The sequence below is a fragment of the Hordeum vulgare genome, chromosome 5H, assembly GCF_904849725.1.
Source record: "Hordeum vulgare subsp. vulgare chromosome 5H, MorexV3_pseudomolecules_assembly, whole genome shotgun sequence".
In the NCBI taxonomy this organism is placed as follows: Eukaryota; Viridiplantae; Streptophyta; class Magnoliopsida; order Poales; family Poaceae; genus Hordeum; species Hordeum vulgare.
The window spans coordinates 585,525,633-585,546,617 of NC_058522.1; the positions used below are offsets into that span (position 1 = coordinate 585,525,633).

The 20,985-nt window shown below is 43.9% G+C and overlaps 2 protein-coding genes, 1 long non-coding RNA gene and 1 pseudogene across 4 annotated transcripts; all 4 read left to right on the forward strand.

Moving 5' to 3' along the window:
* The first annotated feature begins 9 nt into the window (after positions 1 to 9).
* Positions 10 to 3,319, forward strand: LOC123395240 (uncharacterized protein C2orf16-like). Of its 2 annotated transcripts, none has more exons than XM_045090200.1 (6): positions 10 to 459; positions 546 to 613; positions 756 to 806; positions 1,146 to 1,205; positions 1,315 to 2,376; positions 2,953 to 3,319. In XM_045090200.1, the coding sequence occupies exons 1-6, from the start codon at positions 183 to 185 to the stop codon at positions 2,959 to 2,961; spliced, it is 1,527 nt and encodes a 508-aa protein (XP_044946135.1). In that variant the 5' UTR covers positions 10 to 182; the 3' UTR covers positions 2,962 to 3,319. The 2 variants fall into 2 exon arrangements, with proteins under 2 accessions (XP_044946135.1, XP_044946134.1); XM_045090199.1 differs by having other exon boundaries at positions 16 to 459; positions 2,943 to 3,319.
* A 2,557-nt stretch (positions 3,320 to 5,876) lies between these two features.
* LOC123395241 (ER membrane protein complex subunit 7 homolog) lies at positions 5,877 to 6,449 on the forward strand. Its single transcript, XM_045090201.1, has 3 exons — positions 5,877 to 5,964; positions 6,047 to 6,163; positions 6,308 to 6,449. The coding sequence occupies exons 1-3, from the start codon at positions 5,908 to 5,910 to the stop codon at positions 6,422 to 6,424; spliced, it is 291 nt and encodes a 96-aa protein (XP_044946136.1). The 5' UTR covers positions 5,877 to 5,907; the 3' UTR covers positions 6,425 to 6,449.
* Positions 6,450 to 9,597: 3,148 nt separating this feature from the next.
* Positions 9,598 to 11,557, forward strand: LOC123395242. Its single transcript, XR_006609686.1, has 4 exons — positions 9,598 to 10,285; positions 10,584 to 10,816; positions 10,966 to 11,087; positions 11,346 to 11,557. It is a non-coding gene; the product is annotated as an uncharacterized LOC123395242 (long non-coding RNA).
* An 8,123-nt stretch (positions 11,558 to 19,680) lies between these two features.
* On the forward strand, positions 19,681 to 19,764 carry LOC123400573 (annotated as a pseudogene).
* The last annotated feature ends 1,221 nt before the right edge of the window (positions 19,765 to 20,985 follow it).

Here is a 20,985-nt window from a genome sequence, read left to right on the forward strand (position 1 = left end):
CAACCAACCAACTGTGTACTACTGTAGTAGAGTAGGGGACCCGTATCAAATCAACCATCGCCGGCCGCCGCCGCCGCCGCCGCTCCAATCCCGATCCCGATTCGATTCGATTCGATTCGATTCCGGCGGCCGCCCGCCCTCTCCTCTCCTCTCCCCTCCCCTCCGGACCACCGCGTTCGGCGATGCGCGGCGGGCGCTCGGGGGGCGGCGGCGGGCTGCGGAACCCGTGCCTGACGATGCACCAGCCGTGGGCATCGCTGCTGGTGCACGGCATCAAGCGCGTGGAGGGCCGCTCCTGGCCGTCGCCGGTCACCGGCCGCCTCTGGATCCACGCCGCCTCCAAGGTGCCCGACCCCGACACCGTCGCCGCCATGGAGGACTTTTACCGGGAGATCTACGCCGTCGACGGCGTCCACCACATCGACTTCCCCCGCCACTACCCCGTATCCCGCCTCCTCGGTCCGTCCAATCCATCGTCTTCCTCCTAAATCCTGTTCTTGCTGACGCCATTGCCGATTATATACATATACATATATATTTCTCAGGGTGCGTCGAGGTGGTCGGCTGCGTCAGGTCCGAGGAGCTCGTCTGCTGGGAGGACGTGCCTCAATCAGTAAGACAGCTTCATTCCCTTCCCTCTCCTCTCCTCCCCTCCCCGTCCATGGCCTGGATTTGTCTTGTCTTGCCACTCAAACCATTGCTAAATATATATATATATATGCTGCTTCTTGAATGAATTGATTGATTGACTGCAGGTCCGGCTTGAAGGCTTGACTGACTTCTGCTGGCTATGCGAGAATCCCCAGGTAAAACACCCCGAAAACAATGCCTGCCATGTTTGAATGACTGTTTCATCCGTGTTAAATTAGCAAGCATTTACGACTAGTTAGCTGCCATTACATAGTTCCACACTCCACCTTGTCAAGCACCAAAACCGGTATTGGTTCATGTAGGGTTTGGCTACCTACTCATTGTACATTATTTTTATTATTAGTTAATGAAAATTAATTGCTAAAAGAAAAAGAAAAGAAAAAACCTTGTCAAGCACCGCTGATCGTTGCACCCGCCTTATATGACTGAGACTGAGATGCCTTTATTTTTTCTTCCTATTTTTGACAATTTTCCATGCAATTCGAATTGTGCAGAAGCTGGTGGTTCCCTTCGAGATGCGCGGTTACCAGGGTGTGTACAATTTGGAGAGAAGGGTTAGTTACCGATGGTTGCTGTTAATATAAGCAATGTTTTGCATCCTTCTTTTGTCACTGTATGAATATTTTGAGCTTATTATATGTGTTGTCCCGTGTTACATTGCAGGTCTACGAGGGAGCAGCCAGGGGCCTTTCGCCTGTTCAAGGTCCACTGCCGGTCAAGTTCCCGCTTCCAGATCCCAGAAACCCCTTATCTCTCAAGCCGGGATCTCTCAATTTCGAGTCTTCAAAGTCCGTCGTGGTCAAGACTGAGAGTGTTTCTGCAGCAATAGCCGGGGCTAGAGCTGCCGCGACTCAGTATTCGAGGAAGGGTGCTAGTGCTGCCACTAGTAGTGAGATTCAAACTCGAGGGAAATCGAGAGAGAATCATGCCGATAGCAGTTCAGGGAGTGGTACTCTGCCGTCTGCTGCCCAGAGGAGGAGTCCACCTCATCCGCAAAACCACGATCCATCCCCTGTTGTCCACAACACTCCATCCCATCCGCAAAACCAGGATCCATCTCCTGTTGTCCAGAACAGTTCATCCCATCTGGTTAACCAGAATCCATCGCCTGTTATCCAGAACAGCCCATCCTACTCGCAAACTCGGAATTCTCAGTATATTGCTCAGAGCAGTCCATCCTACTCACAAACTCGGAATCCTCAGTATATTGCTCAGAGCAGTCCATCCTACTCGCAAACTCGGAATCCTCAGTATATTGCTCAGAGCAGTCCATCCTACTCGCAAACTCGGAATCCTCAGTATATTGTTCAGAGCAGTCCATCCTACTCGCAAACTCAGAATCCTCAGTATATGGTTCAGAGCAGTCCATCCTATTCGCAAACTCAGAATCCTCGGTATATGGTTCAGAGCACTCCATCTTATTCGCAGAACCAGAGTCAATCGTCCAATATCCAGAGCACTCCATTTTATTTCCATGACCAGAATCAATCGCCCAATGCCCACAACAGCCCATCCTATTTCCATTATCAAAATCAATCTTCCACTGTCCACAACAGTCCATCCTATTCTCATAACCAGAATGCACTATCCAATGTCCAGAGCCGCCCATCCCATTTGCAAAACCATAACCCATCTCCCGTTGCCCATAACAGTCCATCATTTTTGCAACACCAGAACGCCGAGCCTCGGAGAAGTCCCAGGCTACAGAGTGGAGCTCCCCACAGGGTGAGTGCTCATTTTTCGTTCTGAAGCAGAATTCGTACCACCAAGATAACTATGAAGTATAAACTGGGGCAGTGAGTAAATAGTAGCTGTCTACTCCCAGTAACTATATTGCTGTTCAATTTCACCGATGTTGATCATGGTTACTTATGAACCTAAACTAGAGTTTTGTATAGTAAGTTATTGCTGTTAATTGCACCGACTTGGAGACGACTATACACTGTGAATGCCTATACATAGTTTGAATGCTGGAATTACTGGGGATGACTCAGTTAGAGATGTCTATGGTAATTTTTTGCTGTTTATTGTTTTGATGCAGTTCACCTATGAAGTGTTAGATATGTAAACAAGTAAAATTTTATTTTGCTGTGTGTGGGGGTGGGGAGGGGGGAGGGGTGTATGTGGAGAGATTAGCAGTCACCTGCTAGTGCTTATTTTCCCAATTTCCTTGCACGGTCAATGTGGAAGGTGTGTTTTAGTCAGACTGCTTTGTTTTCCAGTTGATGTCTAACTCTGTCTTTCTCATGAAACGTTCATTTTGCAAACTAAACTGATGGTTGTTTGGTTAGCTCGTTGCAGTGGCGCTGAGAGACCTGAAGCAATCAAGCTTGCGCGAGAGCGGGGAGCAGTCGTCAGCTCCCAGAAGCTGGCCTGAATAATCTGACGATGATTTAAGGTCCTTATTCGTCGGTGCGGCATTGTGTGACGATACCGTCTCCTTCAATTGTGTACATTGTAGCATTTACCTGTACGTTTCCGACTGAAGGTAGCATAGCGTAGCATGATAGTGTGGTCGTGAATGTGTAAGGGGCGGCGCTGTGCCGTGTCCTGTTGAGCTTTCACTGCAAGGCGTTGCAGGTCATGTATCTCATGTAACATACTGGAACTTTGTTTTTCATTCTGAAATAGTTCCTTCATGTATATGAATTCTATCTTCTTCCAGGAAGCCGCTGGTATCATAGGGTTTCTAGATTTTGGCAAACAAGTGAAAGTTAAAGTACCATAGGATGCAAAAGGATTGGTAGGGCAAATTTGGGCACCGACCAAACATACCCTAAGCCCTGTGTGCGCGGGGATATAATGGGCCAGTTCTTTTCAGCTTACCAGTTTATGTAATCAGATTCTAAGAAACCGTCCACATAATCAGCTGTGTGCCGTCCAGTTCTTTTCAGCTGTTGCATTATGAGGTCGTTGTATGATAGAGTATACATGACAACTTTTGTGTATACATGACAACTGCAACATGAACTTACGTAGTGACCGGACCTTCTCTTTATCTCTCTCTCTCATTGATTTAACGCGAACTCCCTGGCTAAGTAATTATTTGCAAGCCTAATTAACTATCTTTTCTATATTTATCTACACACCCAATTAACTGTCTACATAAGTAATTAATTGCATGCCTAATTTCTAATTATCTGCTTGCCTAAATAATTAATTGCATTTATAACTCAGTTTCCAAATTGATCCAACATATGAAAAAAAAATCCCTGTTTAAATGGACGTAATTAATTTCACACATAATTAACTGCCTTGCTAAAATCTCTGCTCTTAAATAAAGGGGGACTTGGTAGGTTTTTTTTTTCGTCCAGTTTTTTTTGTCTCTCCTCCCATCATCTTATATTTAATAATGCATTTATGTGGAATCAATCAAGATTAATCTTACTCCCTCCGTCCAAGTGCATGGGTGACTTTGAGAATCCAAGAATTCCAAAAGTGTTAGGCTTAATTCAATTAAATGCCCTCGTTTATCTCAACAACCTCGTAGTCAGTTAAATGCCCCTCGGAGTACTACAACCCACCTCCTCTTCTTTCTTCAATTCCCACTGGGACATGCCCCGTGAGAGAAGGAAAGAGCCAATGCATGCAGGGTTAGGTGAAACGGCAGCACTAATGACGGGATTTATTTCCAAAACGGTTTCACTTTTTTAGCAAAAACTGCGCGCGCTCTCGTCCAATCCTTCCCCGCCTAAATCGCCAAGCTTTCTAAAAGTCGCCCTACACACCTGGACGGAGGGACTCCCTCTGTCACGGTTTAGAAGACACAGTTAAACTTGCGTGCGTTTTCAAAATAGACAAGGTTTAAGACGTGAAAGCAATTACTCCCTTGTCTAACGTTGCTCCCGATCCCAGGGGGCGAATCTGCTGGGTGCCGGCGCTCATGGAGGGGATGTGGAGGAAGGCCAAGAGGGCGATGGGCATTGGCATCTGCGCGCACCTCCTCGCCGTCACCGGCGACCGGGACGACTGCGCCAGCGAGCGCCGCGCGTCCGACGCCTTCTCGGAGGACTTGGCGGCGCTGGGGCGGCGGCCGCGCACGCGTCCGCGCCCAATACGCCGGTGCAGGCGGAGGCAGCCGGCGCGCCGCACCACCACCCTCTGCGTCTTCCCCAAGTTCAGTTCGCCTCGAGCCCTAGCGCTAACCGATCGCCGCGCCGCAGAGAGAGAGAGCGAGCCCCGCCGCCGCCCCCGTGAGTCCGGCGAGATGGTGCTCGCGCAGCTCGAGCGTGGCCTATATCTGGGGCTCAGCGCGATCCAGCTCCATGCTCGAACCGGGCCAATCTGCTGGAACTGTCTCCGGGGTCTGTGCATGGACGCTTGATCCAAGCATGGCCGAGTGTGTCGCCGCTACCGATCTCTATGCTACCATGGACTTTGGACCGTTTCCTCGCCCCAACTTCGCCGTTGCTTACGTGGCGTGCTATATAGTAGTGACGGATTTTACCCTGGCTCATCTTTCGATTCTGAACGAAGATGGGATTGTCTTGTGGCTGCTGTTTATATGTTGCGTCCTTTTGTTCAGAAGTAACAGAACCAATCAACAGATGCAGGAAACTGCTTATTCGGTAGCTTCCCGCAGAGAAGGAGAAAGGGGGAATCGTCCTGGTCCACATGGTAAATCAAAGTGCCTCTCTCTTTCCCTTTGTTTGTTTTGAGCAAATGTGTTGACACGGGCCTCCAAAGCCCCAATGTTTCTTGGCCAGCACTGGGAGTATTTTAAAACGCGTTGAGGAATGAACATTGCATCATGTTTCTTTGACCAATCCTATGAGAAACATGTTATACCAGGTCCTTCCAAATTCTATTTCGACTTCTCTTATGAGGGGAAATCTTCTTTTATTTTGATCAAATCAATTTAGTCTGTTCTTTCATGCATCATTGTTTTGAATTGTCCATTTTTATGAGGATGCTTTTCTTCTCGACAAAGATGGAAGTGCATCTTGTGGGAGTGCTATGTCAAGAATTTTCCGATGTCATTATGTGTCTGTTATACTCCTTCACTTCCTAAATATAAGCCTTTTTTGAGATTCCAATATGAACTACATATGAAGCAAAATGAGTGAATAACTGAATATACACTCTAAAATACGTTTAGTCCATATTGAAGTCTCTAAAAAAGGCTTATATTTAGAAACGGAGGGAGTAGTTTATTGTGTTTGTATAAATGTTTCACTGTTGGCAGCCCATGGGCAATGTTAGCAGATCATCCTGTGCTTATTGTTACCCCTTGACCTAATATCCTTAAGTCACAACATGCCTGCTGGGACTCATTTGATCGAAGTTTCCTCACTTGGCTACTTCTTCTCACCAGTGAGTATTCATTAGAAAATTTCATTGTAATATGAGCAGAATGGGCACTAAACAGTGTATTCTGTATTTTGCTGTGTGATAGGTTCGAGTGGACATCAGTGCCAGGAATCCTGGGCATATTCAAGCAGCATTGACTGAGAACAGAAGAGTACTAAATGAACTGGTTTTGGAACCTCTGAAAGAAGAGCAATACTATGAGGTGTCTAATGCTATAGTTATTGTTAACCTGTTTCCTAGCTGCTTGCTGTTACCAAGTCCTTTCTTAACCAACATATGTATCAGTATCTATTTTCTACCAAATCATTTCTTAACCAACATATGTGTCTGTATCTATTTTCCTCAGATGAGGGAGCCTTTCAACATTTTGTCACTTTTGAAGAGCCCCATGGGTATGATGGTCGGTTTTATGGTCGTAATGGTCTTTGTTATGCCCAAGATGATGGAGAACATAGGTACGTGACATATAAACACATTTGAAACTTTTACATGCAAGAAAAAACTAGAAGCTTCAAGTTTGTATATTAAGCAAGTAGAAGCTTAGCAGATCAAGGTTCATGCTTAATTAGTTCTCTACACCACGTAAATCTTATAAGCTTATACGGCAAGATATAAGATCCAACTTTGTTGCGCATGTGGTGTTTCCCATCCTGTTCCATTTGTTACAGTCTGAGTCCATTCACAATTATCAGTAACATGAAATGACATGTTTGGCAATAATGTTTTTAAAATAGATAAAAGCAACCTGTGCTCATTTGTATGTAGTGTATCTCAATCTTCGTTGTTATAATATATGCAATACACAGTAGCTGCCTTTTCAGCTGTTGTATCTACAGTCTGTCGCTTGCTGCTAAATGCTTTTGTGCCAGGTTGTTTGTTTCGTTTTGATACTATATGGTTTTATAGCAGCGACGCTTACAATCATAGTTGTTTGTTTCTCTAATCAGCTCTATAATTTATGCAAAACACATACTGGTAGAAACTAGAAGGTGTTATCTCTACTATTAAAGGGGATCTGCCGTCTGTCGTGATGGTTCGACCTCCAGCGACCCCCCCTCCTACCACTAGCCTTTCCACTTTTCCACCGATTTTTTTCAATCCCTCCATAAACCAGGCGATAAACCAGCGATTAGTTCAATAAAAAATCCTCTCGGCTCCTCTTATCTCGGCTCGAAAAGCCGGCCGGAAAAAGGACCAACGACCCACGCACCCACGTCCCAGCCCCCACCCACGTTGCTCCCGATCCCATCTTGTGTGAGGTCCTAGGGGGCGAATCTGCCGGGTGCCGGCGCTCATGGAGGGGATGTGGAGGAAGGCCAAGAGGGCGATGGGCATTGGCATCTGCGCGCACCTCCCCGCCGTCACCGGCGATCGAGACGACTGCGCCAGCGAGCGCCGCATGTACGACGCCTTCTCGCAGGACTTGGCGGCGCTGGCGGCGGCAACCGCGCACGCGTCCGCGCCCAATATGCCGGCGCAGGCTGAGGCAGCCGGCGCGCCGCACCACCACCCTCCGCGTCTTCCCCAAGTTCAGTTCGCCTCGAGCCCTAGCGCTAACCAGAGAGAGAGAGCCCCGCCGCCGCCCCCGTGAGTCCGGCGAGATGGTGCTCGCGCAGCTCGGCGGGAGCCTCTCCTGCGCGCTCGCGCGGATGACGAACGCCACGGTCGTCAACGAGAGGGTCCTCGGCGATTGCCTCAACGAGATCACCCGCGCGCTCCTCCAGGCCGACGTCCAGCTCGACATGGTCCGCGACATGCAGGCCAACGTCAAGCGCGCCGTCTACCTCGGGGCGCTTGCCGCCGGCACCGACAAGCGCCGCAACATCAAGACGATAATGTCCACAACAACCAGGCCCCGCCCCGCCCGCCCGTACGAACACGCCCTAACCTGACGCAAATTCTCTCGTGTGATTTCGGGGAGAGGTTTTAATTGAATTGCCTTCCGTGTATGTCGTTGTTGCTGTAGTCCGTCTTCGATGAGCTATGCAACATGTTGGATGCCGGGAAGCCCGCCTTCGCTCCCAAGAAAGGGAAGCCGTGTGTGGTCATGTTTGTTGGTTTGCAAGGTCAGTCTGCCCTGCCTGCTGCCACGTTATTACTGTATGTCCGAATTCTGTCTTGATATATGATGTTTTAGCAATTGCATCCGCCCAAATGAACATATGCAATATCCGTTATTCCTTAATTTGGAGGACATTGTTTCACGGTTATATTCCATGAGAATAACGTTATCTTTCATAGTGACTTGATTACTTCTTATTAAGCCGTTTACCGGCTTGTTTATATATTCATTTGATGGGGGCTAACCATGGAAACAAATTATTATAGGCCAAGCCTTAGTCACCTTCAATGTTTTTTTCACTTTATCGAGCTACTGGCATGTGATTCTCTCCAGCTGACTTTTTTGGTGATACAAGAAGCCATGTAATTGGAGACTTGGAGTAGTAGTGATTAGCTATTCTTATGTTCCTTTGGGGTGGATACCTGATGTGTTGTAAATTTTGTTCTATTCTAAAAGAAAGATACACTTTATATTGCAAGTTTTCTCATCTTGGATGGGTAGTTTGTAATTAGCGAGTCATTTGAAGGGCCAGTTGTAAGTGATAGATCACATTCTTATCGTACTATTTGGCTTCGGTGTGGGGCTGTTGTTGTTTAGCTGACTGGCTCACTAATGATCGGTTATATGTCTTCTGCACTTTAGTTGCATTGCTTATAATATACTGTTCACAAATCACAAGGCATCGTCTTGTTCATGCAGGTTTTGGGAAAACTACCACTTGTATGAAATATGTCCATTATCATCAAAATATAGGATTTAAATCGGCACTGGTTTGTGCTGACACATTGAGGGCTGGTGCTTTTGATCAACTAAAACAGAATGCAACAAAGATCATGGTTCCTTTCTATGGAAGGTACACTAGCACCTCTTTACCACTTCGACTGCTAATATTATGATTTGCTATCTCTTGTTTTTCCTAATTGTTGTGTCACTGCAGCTACATGGAATTAGACCCAGTAAAAATTGTTGTTGAGGGCGTGGAGAGGTTTAGAAAAGAAAATTGAATGTTAGAGTTCAAGATTTATGTTAGAAATTGAATGTTATCAGTGTGAGTTAAGAGGAGTCAATCGTGTCCTTTTACCTCTAGGTAAGGAAAATTAATATGACGATACATAAATGTTTGCCTACTATTAGGATATGTGTCATGGATGATAAAAAATGTTTTATACTGTTCTTGTAATTACTCCACATTGTTTGATGTTGCATATTGTTGAATTTTTCCTACCCTTTTGCAGCTGGGGTGGATCAAGCAGACCTGACTTTGATTGTAGAAGTACTGAAGGTTAGATACAGATACTTTATTTTATTATGCTACTGGTTCCCCTCAACTGCCACTATCATTTCTGTTGTTGACCAAGCCTTGGCATCAAATTTTATGATGAACATTCTGTTTTATTTTGATTTTTGAGGATCCTGCAAGCAATTGCTACTATGAGAAATCCATGTAGATTTGTTCCATCATATTACTTTGTGATGTAGTTTCTGGTATATGCTTTTTTTAAACAACGAGTAACATGCTTCCTTTTGTTTTTTATTTTGGTCAACTTTGTGAACAGAAACCGAGGCTTAGATTCTTTTGAGGAATGGCGCAAAGCAAAGAACCTCAGTAATTTTATATTGCTGAGTCATTCTTTCGGATGATATGTTGCAGCAAAGTATGCGTTACAGGTATCTCTACTATTAAAGGGGGATCTGCCGTCTGTCGTGATAGTTCAACCTCGTACTACCCCCCTTCTATCGCTAAAAGTCCTCCCCCACGTCCTCCCACGATTTTTTCCAACCCTCCGAAACCATCATTGCATTTTCAGGTTCAGTGGTAAATGCTTCCATACGTCCTTGATCCCCGGATATGACTTCTTATATATGTACTTTTTTGCTGGTGGAACATATCTCCAGCTAATATTTTGTCTGCTTTTAACATGTTCTGGTTGTTGAAAAAACAAAAAAAAATGTTACCCCTCTTTTCTTTTACATGATGCTCATGTTGCATGGTGCAGCGACTGCTTCAGGGTTACATGAGAAAGTTGGAGTAAATTCTTGTGGTGTAGAATTCGAGGCTTTAGTGAAAACAGTAAGAAGGCAACAAAAACTGAGAGAAAATTTTGATTTTTGCTCACTATGATCTTTAAATTTTGTAAGGGCATGTGATGTCCTCACAACATGAGGTGGGTCGTGTCGTGTCCCGTCAATCAACACCCACTAGATAGGGTCAAGACTCCACTGCTGCGGCACTTCACCGGCCACCCTGTCAGGTCTAGCAAGGTATGTTCTGCTCTCCCTCCTTCCTCTCCTTTCAGTTCCTGCCCACTCCCCTCCTCTGCTCTTCCTTTTTTTTCATGCAAGATGTTATTAAGTGACAATTGAGGGGGAAATATGATGGATAGTACTCACATTCCCAAGCTGGTCGATGATAGTAAAATTGAACATTCGTTGTTAGACTAATGATACTAACAATGTAGAACACATGTTCTATGTCTTAAACACTGAGGAAGGCCATTCTTACTTGCCAGCTTCAACAATTTCCTCCAATCTCCCACTTTTATCCTTGCATGGTGTGCAGCGAGGGAGGGGAGCATGGCAAGCAGTGCAAGGAGCACAAGCGCGCCGATGGCCACCCCCATGGGATGTGGTTGCAGAGGCTGATGAAGAGCCTCTGCGCTATGAGGATGATGTCGCATGGCAGGGTTGAAGCGGTAGCACAGAGAGGGTTCCGAAGAGTTGGTGGCCAGGAGTAGTCATCGATGGGGAGGGTTTTGATGAGCAGGGATGAATCAGAAGTTATTTTTCCTTATTGTGAGTAGAGTCAAATTTTGATTTACCAAACTTCGGTTTGATGTTGCTTTTCTATACGCATGAGTCTCACACTTTCTCATGAACAATAGTAAATTTTCACAGTAGGAATTTTTGTATACGTTTATTTATGTCTTTTTCTTATTTAATAGGTGGATTTGCTCCAATGATTCTGGAACCCTCGAGGAGGTGAGGTTTCCATCAAATGATTTTACAATTTGTTTGGTCTCAACAATGGGTGGTAGTAATCTGCACTCCTACTGCCAAGTGTAGAGTAAGTACTAAGCATTTGTCTTTATATACACATGATGTATATCAAAATTAACATGAACGATATAGGTGCTACTTAGAAAATGCCGAGAAATATGAGTTTAGTTGGAAGCAAACATAGATTGAAGATGGACATATGACATATCAGATGTGCTTGCTTCATAGGTTGCTTATTTAGTTATGCAGATGCAGTTATGCTTCCTTTGATGAGGATAATGTTTTGTTTTAATATTTTCTCACTTGCTTCTTGCTTGTCTGTCAGGCTATGCTGGTAGATTGTAGAGAGAAATTTATCTTCGAACAAGGCTACCAAGGAAGCATCAGGGCAAATATATCTATTGCAGTTGAGATAGTTTGTTTTAATTCTAATATGTCAAGCTTCTGATAGTTCACTGTGTACATTGGTTTGGTGACTTGATATTTGTTGAATGTAGTAATAAGCACCATATACGACACATAAGTTCTTGTTTTTTCTGTGGGACACATCTTTGTGTTGTACATTTTTATAACTATGCCTACAACTCAAGATCTCTATGCCTAAATTTATTGTTTTGTTTCACTGTGAACACATTTTTCTCTTGGTGACCAATATCCTCAGGCTATATGAGATTTTATTAAGAACATGGGACACTTTTTTAACACATGATGATAAATCTGTATATCTGGAATTCAATTTTGAGTCACATGTATTGGTTTAGCACTACATTGTATAGGGAAGAAGGTATCATACTATTTATCGAGATGAGTACTTTAAGCAAGAGGGGTTGTTAGGGACACAAGAGGGCTTACTGCAGGTTTGCCGATAATAGTGAGACAAGTAGCAAGATTGGGTCATCATTGACGGCACGTGGCAACGCACGGGCACTCAACTAGTAATTAATAAGAGTAATTGCTTTCGCGCCTTAAACCTTGTCTATTTTGGAAACGCACACAAGTTTAACTGTGCCTTCTAAACCGTGACGGAGGGAGTACTAATTTTAGAAGTACTTTAATGTATCTACTTAATTGATACTAATAAATGACATATGACAGATATGTATGCAGTTAATATCTACTCCTTCCGTTTCAAAATATAAGACCTTTTAGAGATTACACTAGGAGACTACATACGGAGGAAAATGAATGAATCTACATTCTAAAATATGTCTATGTACATCCATATGTAGTTTATAGTGCAATATCTAAAATGTCTTATATTTAAGAACGGAGGGAGTACCTTGCAATGGCCATACCTATTTAGATGTGTGCAGCTCATTCATCTTCGACCATCACCACAACAAGCATCGTGATTGATCTCAAAGCTGCATAAGCGCATACGTCAAGCCAAAGCCACACCGCCACAAAACCGTCAGCGATCGATGAGGACTTGCAGCCTCCTTCTCATCATTGTCGCCAGTGTTGTCGTGGTGGCTTACCCCTTGAGAACGTCCGCCGAGGAAGAGTGGTATCCTATTGGAGACCCCGACAATGAACCACACGTCCAAGAGCTCGGCGAGTGGGCAGTCGCATGATGGGCTCAAGTTCATCAAGGTGGTGAGCGGCGAGGAGGCAAATGTCGCTGGTCTCAAATATCGCCTCAACATCAAAGCATTGAACAATAACAGACAACTTGGTGCATACAAAGCGGTTTTACTCGAGTAGGTCAGGGACAACGAGCGCACGCTCATCTCTTTCGGACCCGCGAACTAAGCGGGTGACCAACTGGTTGGATTGTATATATTACTTCCGTGAATTTATCTTGAATGTAATAAACATGTACCAATGGAAACAAATCATTTGTGTAAGCGGTGTGGGAAATTTATCTTGAATGTAATAAACATGTCCCAATGAAAACAAATAATTTGTGTAAGCAGTATGGAAAATATTTGAATTAGAAATAGTAAGCCTTTGGTTTGAAAATTGCGAAATGGGGGGGGGGGGTGTTGCTCCAACAGTAATATTATCCACTTCTTAGTAGCGAACTCACCGTTATACTTGCGCCTCATTTGATGAGGCTGCGGAAATCAGGGCACTTTCTGGATACCATCAATGGTGTATGTGCCCCTCGCGGGAAAAGAAAAATGTGCATGTGCTTTCTTTCATACTAGCAAAATGTTCACAGTGTGTATTGTCCGCATGTGTACTTTCATATGAAATCCGTGAGGAGCCGCCGTCGCGACCTTGAGCAGCAACGTTGATGGAGGTCTTTGAAGCCGCCGTCGAAGCCCGAGTCATGGAAGAGGGCTACCCTATGATCAAAATTGCTCATATGTGGAAAAAGATCATCAAGGAAGGTGGGAGTGGTGCGTGCGTCAAGGGCAGACGCAAGCAGCTGGTACTTCATGTCCAGCCCGACCACGACGAGGATGTAGGAGACTAGCTCGTCGTCAGGAAGGGGTTTGCCCGCGGCGGCGAGCTCATCGACTAGCGAGCGCATGTGCGTGAAGTACGTCGCGATCGTCTGTTGTCCTTTCTGTGCGTTCGCCCACGGCCGTCTCCAAAAATTTAGGGGCCCGGGACAAAAATCAAACTAGGGTCCTAATTTTTTTATACTATAAAACTGAAGAACTAAAAGCATGCTCTTACTTAATTATCTAACTTCAAATATGTCATATTTGATACAATATTTAGGAAATACACGAAATACTAACCCTAAATTAGTAAAGATGATACTAACACTATAAACTTATAAACTGACGTCATTTTCTACCAAAGAGCAACATTCTTCTAGTATTTCTTGAAATGAAATCTTCGATCAAATCTTCATAATCAATCTTCTCCAAGACATCATTGTCAAGTGCTATTGTTGGCCAATCCATTGAGTCTTTCTTGTGTCATAGTAGAACACAAGTATGATTTCAAAAACTTGAGTTTAGAGAAGCTCCTTTCTGCATATGCAACTGTCACTGGAATGGTTAACAACATTCTGTATGCAATAACAACATTAGGATAGATTAAGGAGCGCTTCCTCAAAAAATTCAAAATATCAAGTGGACCCATAGATTTCTGAAGTGAGTCCTGGAGAAAAAGTAGCTCGCAAGATAATTCAAGTCCATCAATGTCTTTATTTTCTCCAATGCTCCCTTTCTTTTTCAAGTTCTTGTTGAGCAACTTTGTCAATTCACTAGTGGGGACAGGGCCTATAGTCCCGACCCGTAAGAGGCTTTAGTCCCGGTTCACCAACCGGGACCAAAGGTGCTCCACGTGGGCGCCTCGGAGGGAGTACCTTTAGTCTCAAATCGTCTAACTTCCCGACCGATCACCCATCCTTTCACTGCTTCAGCCCGAGCACGCTTAACTTTCTCGTTCTATCGCCCGTAGTTGCCAAGTGTGCACTTGTTGTTTTTCTCACAATAGTAAGCTATCAATTCTAAACAACTTGGGTCTTGATGTCATGTCACATAATTTATTTTTTTGAATTACAAACAATTATTAAAATAAACTTAATAAGTAACAATAATAGTGAATTTCAATGAAAACAACCTAATATTTTTAAATAAAATTATTTTTCTTTTTTTTTTGGAAAAAACTTCTTTTTGAAATAACTTTTTTCCATTTGGAATTTTGAGCATGTGAGAAAACTTCATCGGGCAAGCCCGGGTGAAATCGAGTACCAATTTTTCTAGTTTTTTTTATATATTAATTTTTTTGGACGTCGTATGCAAAAGTTATGGCCTTTATTTTTTTTCCTTTTTTTACAAAAACGGTCAAAATTCATATCTCAAAATTTTTATACCGACTAGACACTAAAACCTAACAATATCTCAAAGGATTTTATTTTTTGAAGATTTTATCATTTTTTTTATTTTTTGAAGATTTTATCATTTTTGTTTATATTCTACAAAACTCAAAGTATCAAGGTTTCAGACGAAAACCCATCTGCTACAAAGGAATTTTTTTAAAATTAATTGAACTTTAGATTTTTTTTGTGCATTAAATATGCACCATACTACAACATGTTAAAATCTACAAAAAGAACTAACTAAAAATAATAAAAAACAACAATTAAATGACTAAAACAACTATATAAGAAAAACAATATTTCTTTAATTAAAATCCTAATTTAAATTATTCTAAAAATAACCAAATAAATCTTACTGTGACAACAATCTAACACATGAGTGGGAGCAAAAAGAATTAAATTAAAAACTATTTGTAAACTCAAGTTATTCAAAAACTGGGTTTGAAGCAAATTTAAACAAATTCAAATTTAAACCATTCAAATTTGAAAACTAATGGCACGAACAGAAACTAGACAAAATTTTGAATCTAATGCAAAAAGAATCAATCAAAAACATCAAATATCCTAAAAGATATAAGCAATTTAAAACAGAAACTACAAACAAGAATTTAAAAACAGAAAAAAAAATCTGAACACCTTTTGTCCCGGTTCGTGTCACGAAACCGGACTAAAGGTCTACCCTTTAGTCCCGGTTCAAGACACGAACCGGGACTAAAACCTCCAAACCCTTTAGTCCCGGTTCGAGACACGAACCGGGACTAAAGGTCCCATTTGAACCGGGACTAATGCCCGACCGGCGCCTTTGCCGCTCGAACCGGGACTAATACTAACATTAGTCCCGGTTCGTAAAGGAACCGGGACTAATGTGTTTTTCGAGCTGGGACGAAAGCCCTTATTTCTACTAGTGATTGTTTGATTCTTCTCCAACCTGAGACGCAAGTCATACCAAGTACTCATATTTGTGACATGCTCTCTACCATTTTCATGCTCTTTGAGTCTACTGATAAGATGATGCCAGTCACTAAAGCCATCATTTGCTAACTGACCTCTCACATGCCCCTTCCTTAATAATTTGCAGCAAAAACAAAATACTTTATCAAGATCTTTGCTGTACACAAGCCACTCTCTATCACACTTTTCTCCATTCGAGAGAACTCTAGTGTAAGATAATGCTGAAAACCTTCTATCAAATTTGTCTGTAGGACCATGCTCAATAGACAGGTCTCTTTTAGGACCCTTTTGCACCAAAATATCAACCATTGTAGGATCAAGTGCATCCCATATACTTGGATCAAACATATCAGGTTGAACCAAATTATTGATGTTATCATCAATATTAGCATCATCACCTTCAATGGAAATATTAGCAGTATCTCCTTCATCAAGATGGTTTGAATCATCTTCATCGACGTCGACATTGTTAGTATCATCACCTTCATCAGTTTGGTTTTCAGAATTGGGCTTAGGTTCTTTCACAACAAATTTATCGAGAGCACCCTTTTGTGATCGAGCATCTTCTTCTAGTTTCTGTTTCTTCCTTCGCTTTGAAGCACCGGAATCATACTTCCTTCCTGGATGCATGATTCTTTCTGTTTAATTAGACAAAACGTAATCTGAATTAATTCAAACTCTCAGAGTTATAGCCCTTTGTAGCTAAGAAAATAGAAAAAATACTTCACCTAGATGCTTTGTCTACTGTCTGCACTAGCAAAATAAAGTAGGGGAATCAATGAAAATTATGTGTGTTAATGCACAACATAAGTATGAAGAACTCTTGAATGCACCGCAGTCTCTAGTATGGACCTAACACCGCAGTCTCTAGATGCTATTGCTTTGTGTACCGTCAACACCTAGATGCTTTGACTACAAAGACTTGCGCTCGCAAGTGCTAATGGAAGATGCGTCGTGGGGCGTGGCCGACCGTCGGCCGTCGGCGCCTCGATCGCCGCACGTACATCTGGGACTGAGTGTGGCCTGACGTTTTCCCTGTGCTACCGTCGCCCGGGCACGCAGCCGTCGCCGTCGAGATCTCTAACCCTAATCAGCAACGCAATTAGGGGAGAAACAGACGGGCTGGGATTACGTACGGTGCGTGGGCTACGTGATTGCATGCGTGCCTGGGAGTGCTAATGTGCTATAATGGGCTGCTTGAAAATTAGTTTTTTTTTGCTGGGCCTTTTTTTCATATAGATATATAGACATAATATTTGCTGGACTGGGGGGGCCAAAATTCTGGGGCCCTGTGCGGTCGGCCAATTTGCAATAGACTGGCTATAAAAATAATAATCTAACATATATTAACAGAAAGCATGAACTTTGGTAAAGTGTAGACACATACAATATGACACATATGCGAACAGTTGCAATCCCCGCAAGCAAAGGCATGACCCTTGATTAATCTCATAAAGAACGGAGAAATCTAAGGGAGTCAAACAGTAAGTTGAAGCACGATGATGGAGGAGCCGCGACTGCTCGTGCGTGCGGTTTGGCCCAGACCATGTGCGAGGTCGGTGTCCCATTTGTTTTCTTTCATTTATTGCTTTTTTTTATGTTTTAGTTCTATTGCTTCTTTACAAATGTTGCAAATGATTGGAATATGCTCAAAACTTTTAAAATGCTTCCTACATATTATTGTTTCTTTATAAAAATGTTCAGTAATTTTAAAATGCTTTCTACATATTATTTAGATTATAAAATTCAAAAAATGTTCACAATTTAAAAAATACATCATGAAATTAAAAAATATTCCCGTATTTAAAGAAATATTCTCGGATTTGTACATGAATTATAAAAATATTTCGAAAATGCTGATGTATTTGTAAATTGTTCACTTACTCAAAAAATGTTTATGAATTTCAAAATGTTCCAAGTTATATAAAACTTCTCTTGAATATTTTTTACGAATATTTTTTTTGACGAATCTGAAAAAATGTTCTCGGCATTCTAAAAATGTTCATGCATTTCAAAAAACTTTCATAAATTTGAATGATCTTACTGGATTTCAAAAAATGTTAGTGAATTTAGAAAATGTTCCCGTGCTACATAAACATGTGCAAGAATTTAAAAATATGTTCCAAATTTCAAAGAAGATCAAGGATTGAAAACGTTCCTGTGTTTTAAAAATTGTTCATGAATTTGAAAGTGTGTCCAAATTTCAAAATATGATCATGAATTTTGGTAAAAAAGGTGAACAAAAAAAGGTGTTCGTGCACCAAAACCAATGGTGAGGTAAACCCGTGTCGGTGTTTACTCACAACATAAGCCATGGGTAGGCTAAAGATGGTGGGAACCGAAGTGGTACCAGAGGACGCTGGGAACGAGGTTGGTACAAGCATGGAACGCGCGATGTACCCAGGTTCAGGGCTCTCTGTAGAGATAACATCCCTAATACTGCCGGCGTGTATGATGTATGAACGGGACTACAAAGTGCTCCTGGAGCTGTATTACGGAGGAGGAAGAAGGAGCTGCCGGCTCGCGTCTGCCTCTCCTATGTGGTTGGTGTGTGTGCTGAGTTGACCCACCCTCTGCATGGAGGGGGGCCGGGGGGTTTTATAAACGAACCCACCAACCTATAATATGGATAAAAGGTACAAGAGTGGGACCCGGCTGGCAGGCTCGCCGGCTAGCCAGGAGGCCCACAGGGGTCTTGTCTTGTCGCTGGAGGGCCCCGCTGGCTGCAAGGTCCCATCTGGTTGTGGGACCCGTCGGCTAGCCAATAAGGCTCTCGCATAAGGTTGACGCAGGACACGTGTGGTACGTCCGGCGTCGTCGAGCGAGATTCTTCATGGGCAGACAGTACGACCGTCTCCACTGTTCCCACGCCGAGTGCAGTAATGGAGTGGGAGTTTGACGGGCCGACACTATGCATGGAGGAGGTCAGCGGCGTGGCTGCCGACGTTGGTACCTGCCGTGCACCCCGATCCAGTACCTTTGCTGACGCGTAACCGTAGGGTCTCGTCATGACCTACGGTCTGATGTGACTTGAGATCCCCAGCCGGCTAGCCTGCTTGACTAGCCGGCCTAGGCACGGCCGCCTCGCCCCTAGCCGACTGGCTTGGCCTAGGCGGCCAAGGGAAGGTAGCCGTCTCGCCTTTAGCCGGCAGATGCTTCCTGGCCGGCCAGAGAGTGTTAGACATTGTAATTATCTTAGGGGTGCGTGTGTTTAACTTAGAGATAGAATGTTAGGATTGATCTTGTAGATAGATCTTGTATAGATAAAGATCAATCCTAACCACTTCTTATCTCATGTAATCTTTGTATTCGGTTGGCTTTAAGCCCTATATAACACGCATACGTCCCTGCTGGTAAAGCATACGTTTCTACCCTATCAATTCTCACATGGTATAGAGCCTTTCCTCTTCCTATGCCAACATATCTTCTTCCTCAGCCGTCGCCATGTCTTCCTCCATCTCCCTAGCCGCACTAGGTCATACCATCACCGAGAAATTATCCAGAGACAATTTTTTGGTGTGGAAGGCGCAGGTTCTTCCTCACATCAGGGCTGCCGGCCTGATGGGGTACCTCGACGGTTCCTCTCCGGCGCCCCTGCCACTCTGGTCGTGGAGACAGATGTCTCCGGGAAGAAGGAATCCACCACCACCCCAACCCTACCTACACCACCTGGTATAGCCAGGATCAGCAGGTTCTCACCTTCCTGCTGGCATCTCTCTCGCGGGATGTTCTCCTCCAAGTCCACGACGTCGCTACTTCATCCGGCGTCTCGTAGATGATTCTGTTGCTTTTTGCCTCCCAATCTCAGGCGCGTAAAATTCAGTTGCGTGGTCAACTCTCCACTACGAAGAAAGGTGATCTCTCTGCCGCCTCTTACTACACCAAGATGAAGGGTTTTGCAGATGAACTTGCAGCGGCTGGCACACCCGTTGATGAAGACGAAGTCGTCTCCCACATCCTGCACGGTCTTGACTCCGATTACAACTCGTTTGTATCGGCAATCTCGACTAGTGCGGCAGCTGACAACCCAATCGGCCTTGGCGAGATCTTCTCCCTGCTACTTTCTGCCGAGACTCGGATAGAGGCACAGAATAGCAGCGCTGCCCACTCCATCAACCTTGCCTCCAAGGGGAGTGGTCGCGGCAACCCGGCTCGGGTTTCCCCTGCCGGCGGTGCCTCCTACACCAACAACTATGGCACCGTCACTTCATCATCACCAGGGGGAAATCCGCCTCCTCAGGGCCCGCTCATCTATCAAATCTGCAAGCTTGCCGGACATGGCGAATGGTCTTGCAAGAAACGATTTGACAAGTCCTTCAACAACAATCCCAAACGTCAAGGAAACCCTCCCAAAGCTGCCAATGTCGCGGCTGCCTCATACGGTGTCGATACCAAGTGGTATCTCGACACCGGTGCTACTGATCATGTGACGGGTGAACTGGAGAAACTCATTGTCCGGGATCGGTACACGGGACCGGAGCAAATTAACAATGCTAGTGGGCAAGGTATGCAAATTGCACATATCGGTCATGCACTTCTTCCTACTCCCCATGAATCTCTTCAATTGAACAATATCTTGCATGTTCCTTCCGCTTCTAAGAGTCTTCTTTCTAGACATCAACTTACTAAAGATAATCATGCTTACCTCATTGTTTACCCGGAGTTCTTTTCTGTGAACGACCAGGAAACGGGGAGAACAACCCTTCACGGTCCAAGTAGAGATGGACTGTACTCTGTTGATGGCAAACCGACTGGTTCTGCACGACAAATCCTTGGTGTTGTCAAACTATCTACCTCTAGGTGGCATAGGCGCCTCGGTCATCCATCCCTCCCGGTCGTGCAACAAATTCTTCGCCACCATAATCTTCTAGTGTCCAATAAAACAGATCATCACCTTGTCTGTGATGCGTGTCAGATGGCCAAAAGCCATCAATTACCATACCCTCGTTCCACTAGTGTGTCAAAAGCTCCTTTAGAGCTTATTTTTTCGGATGTATGGGCCCTGGGCCTCTCTCTCTTGGTAGACAAAAGTACTATGTCAGTTTCATAGATGATTTTAGCAAGTTCAGTTGGATTTACCTCATCAAACATAAATCTGATGTGTTTCAAAAATTTCATATTTTTCAAGCACTTGTTGAACGTTTGTTTGATCGCAAGATCATTGCCATGCAAACTGATTGGGGCGGTGAGTACCAAAAGTTGAATCAGTTTTTTGAACGCATCGGTACTA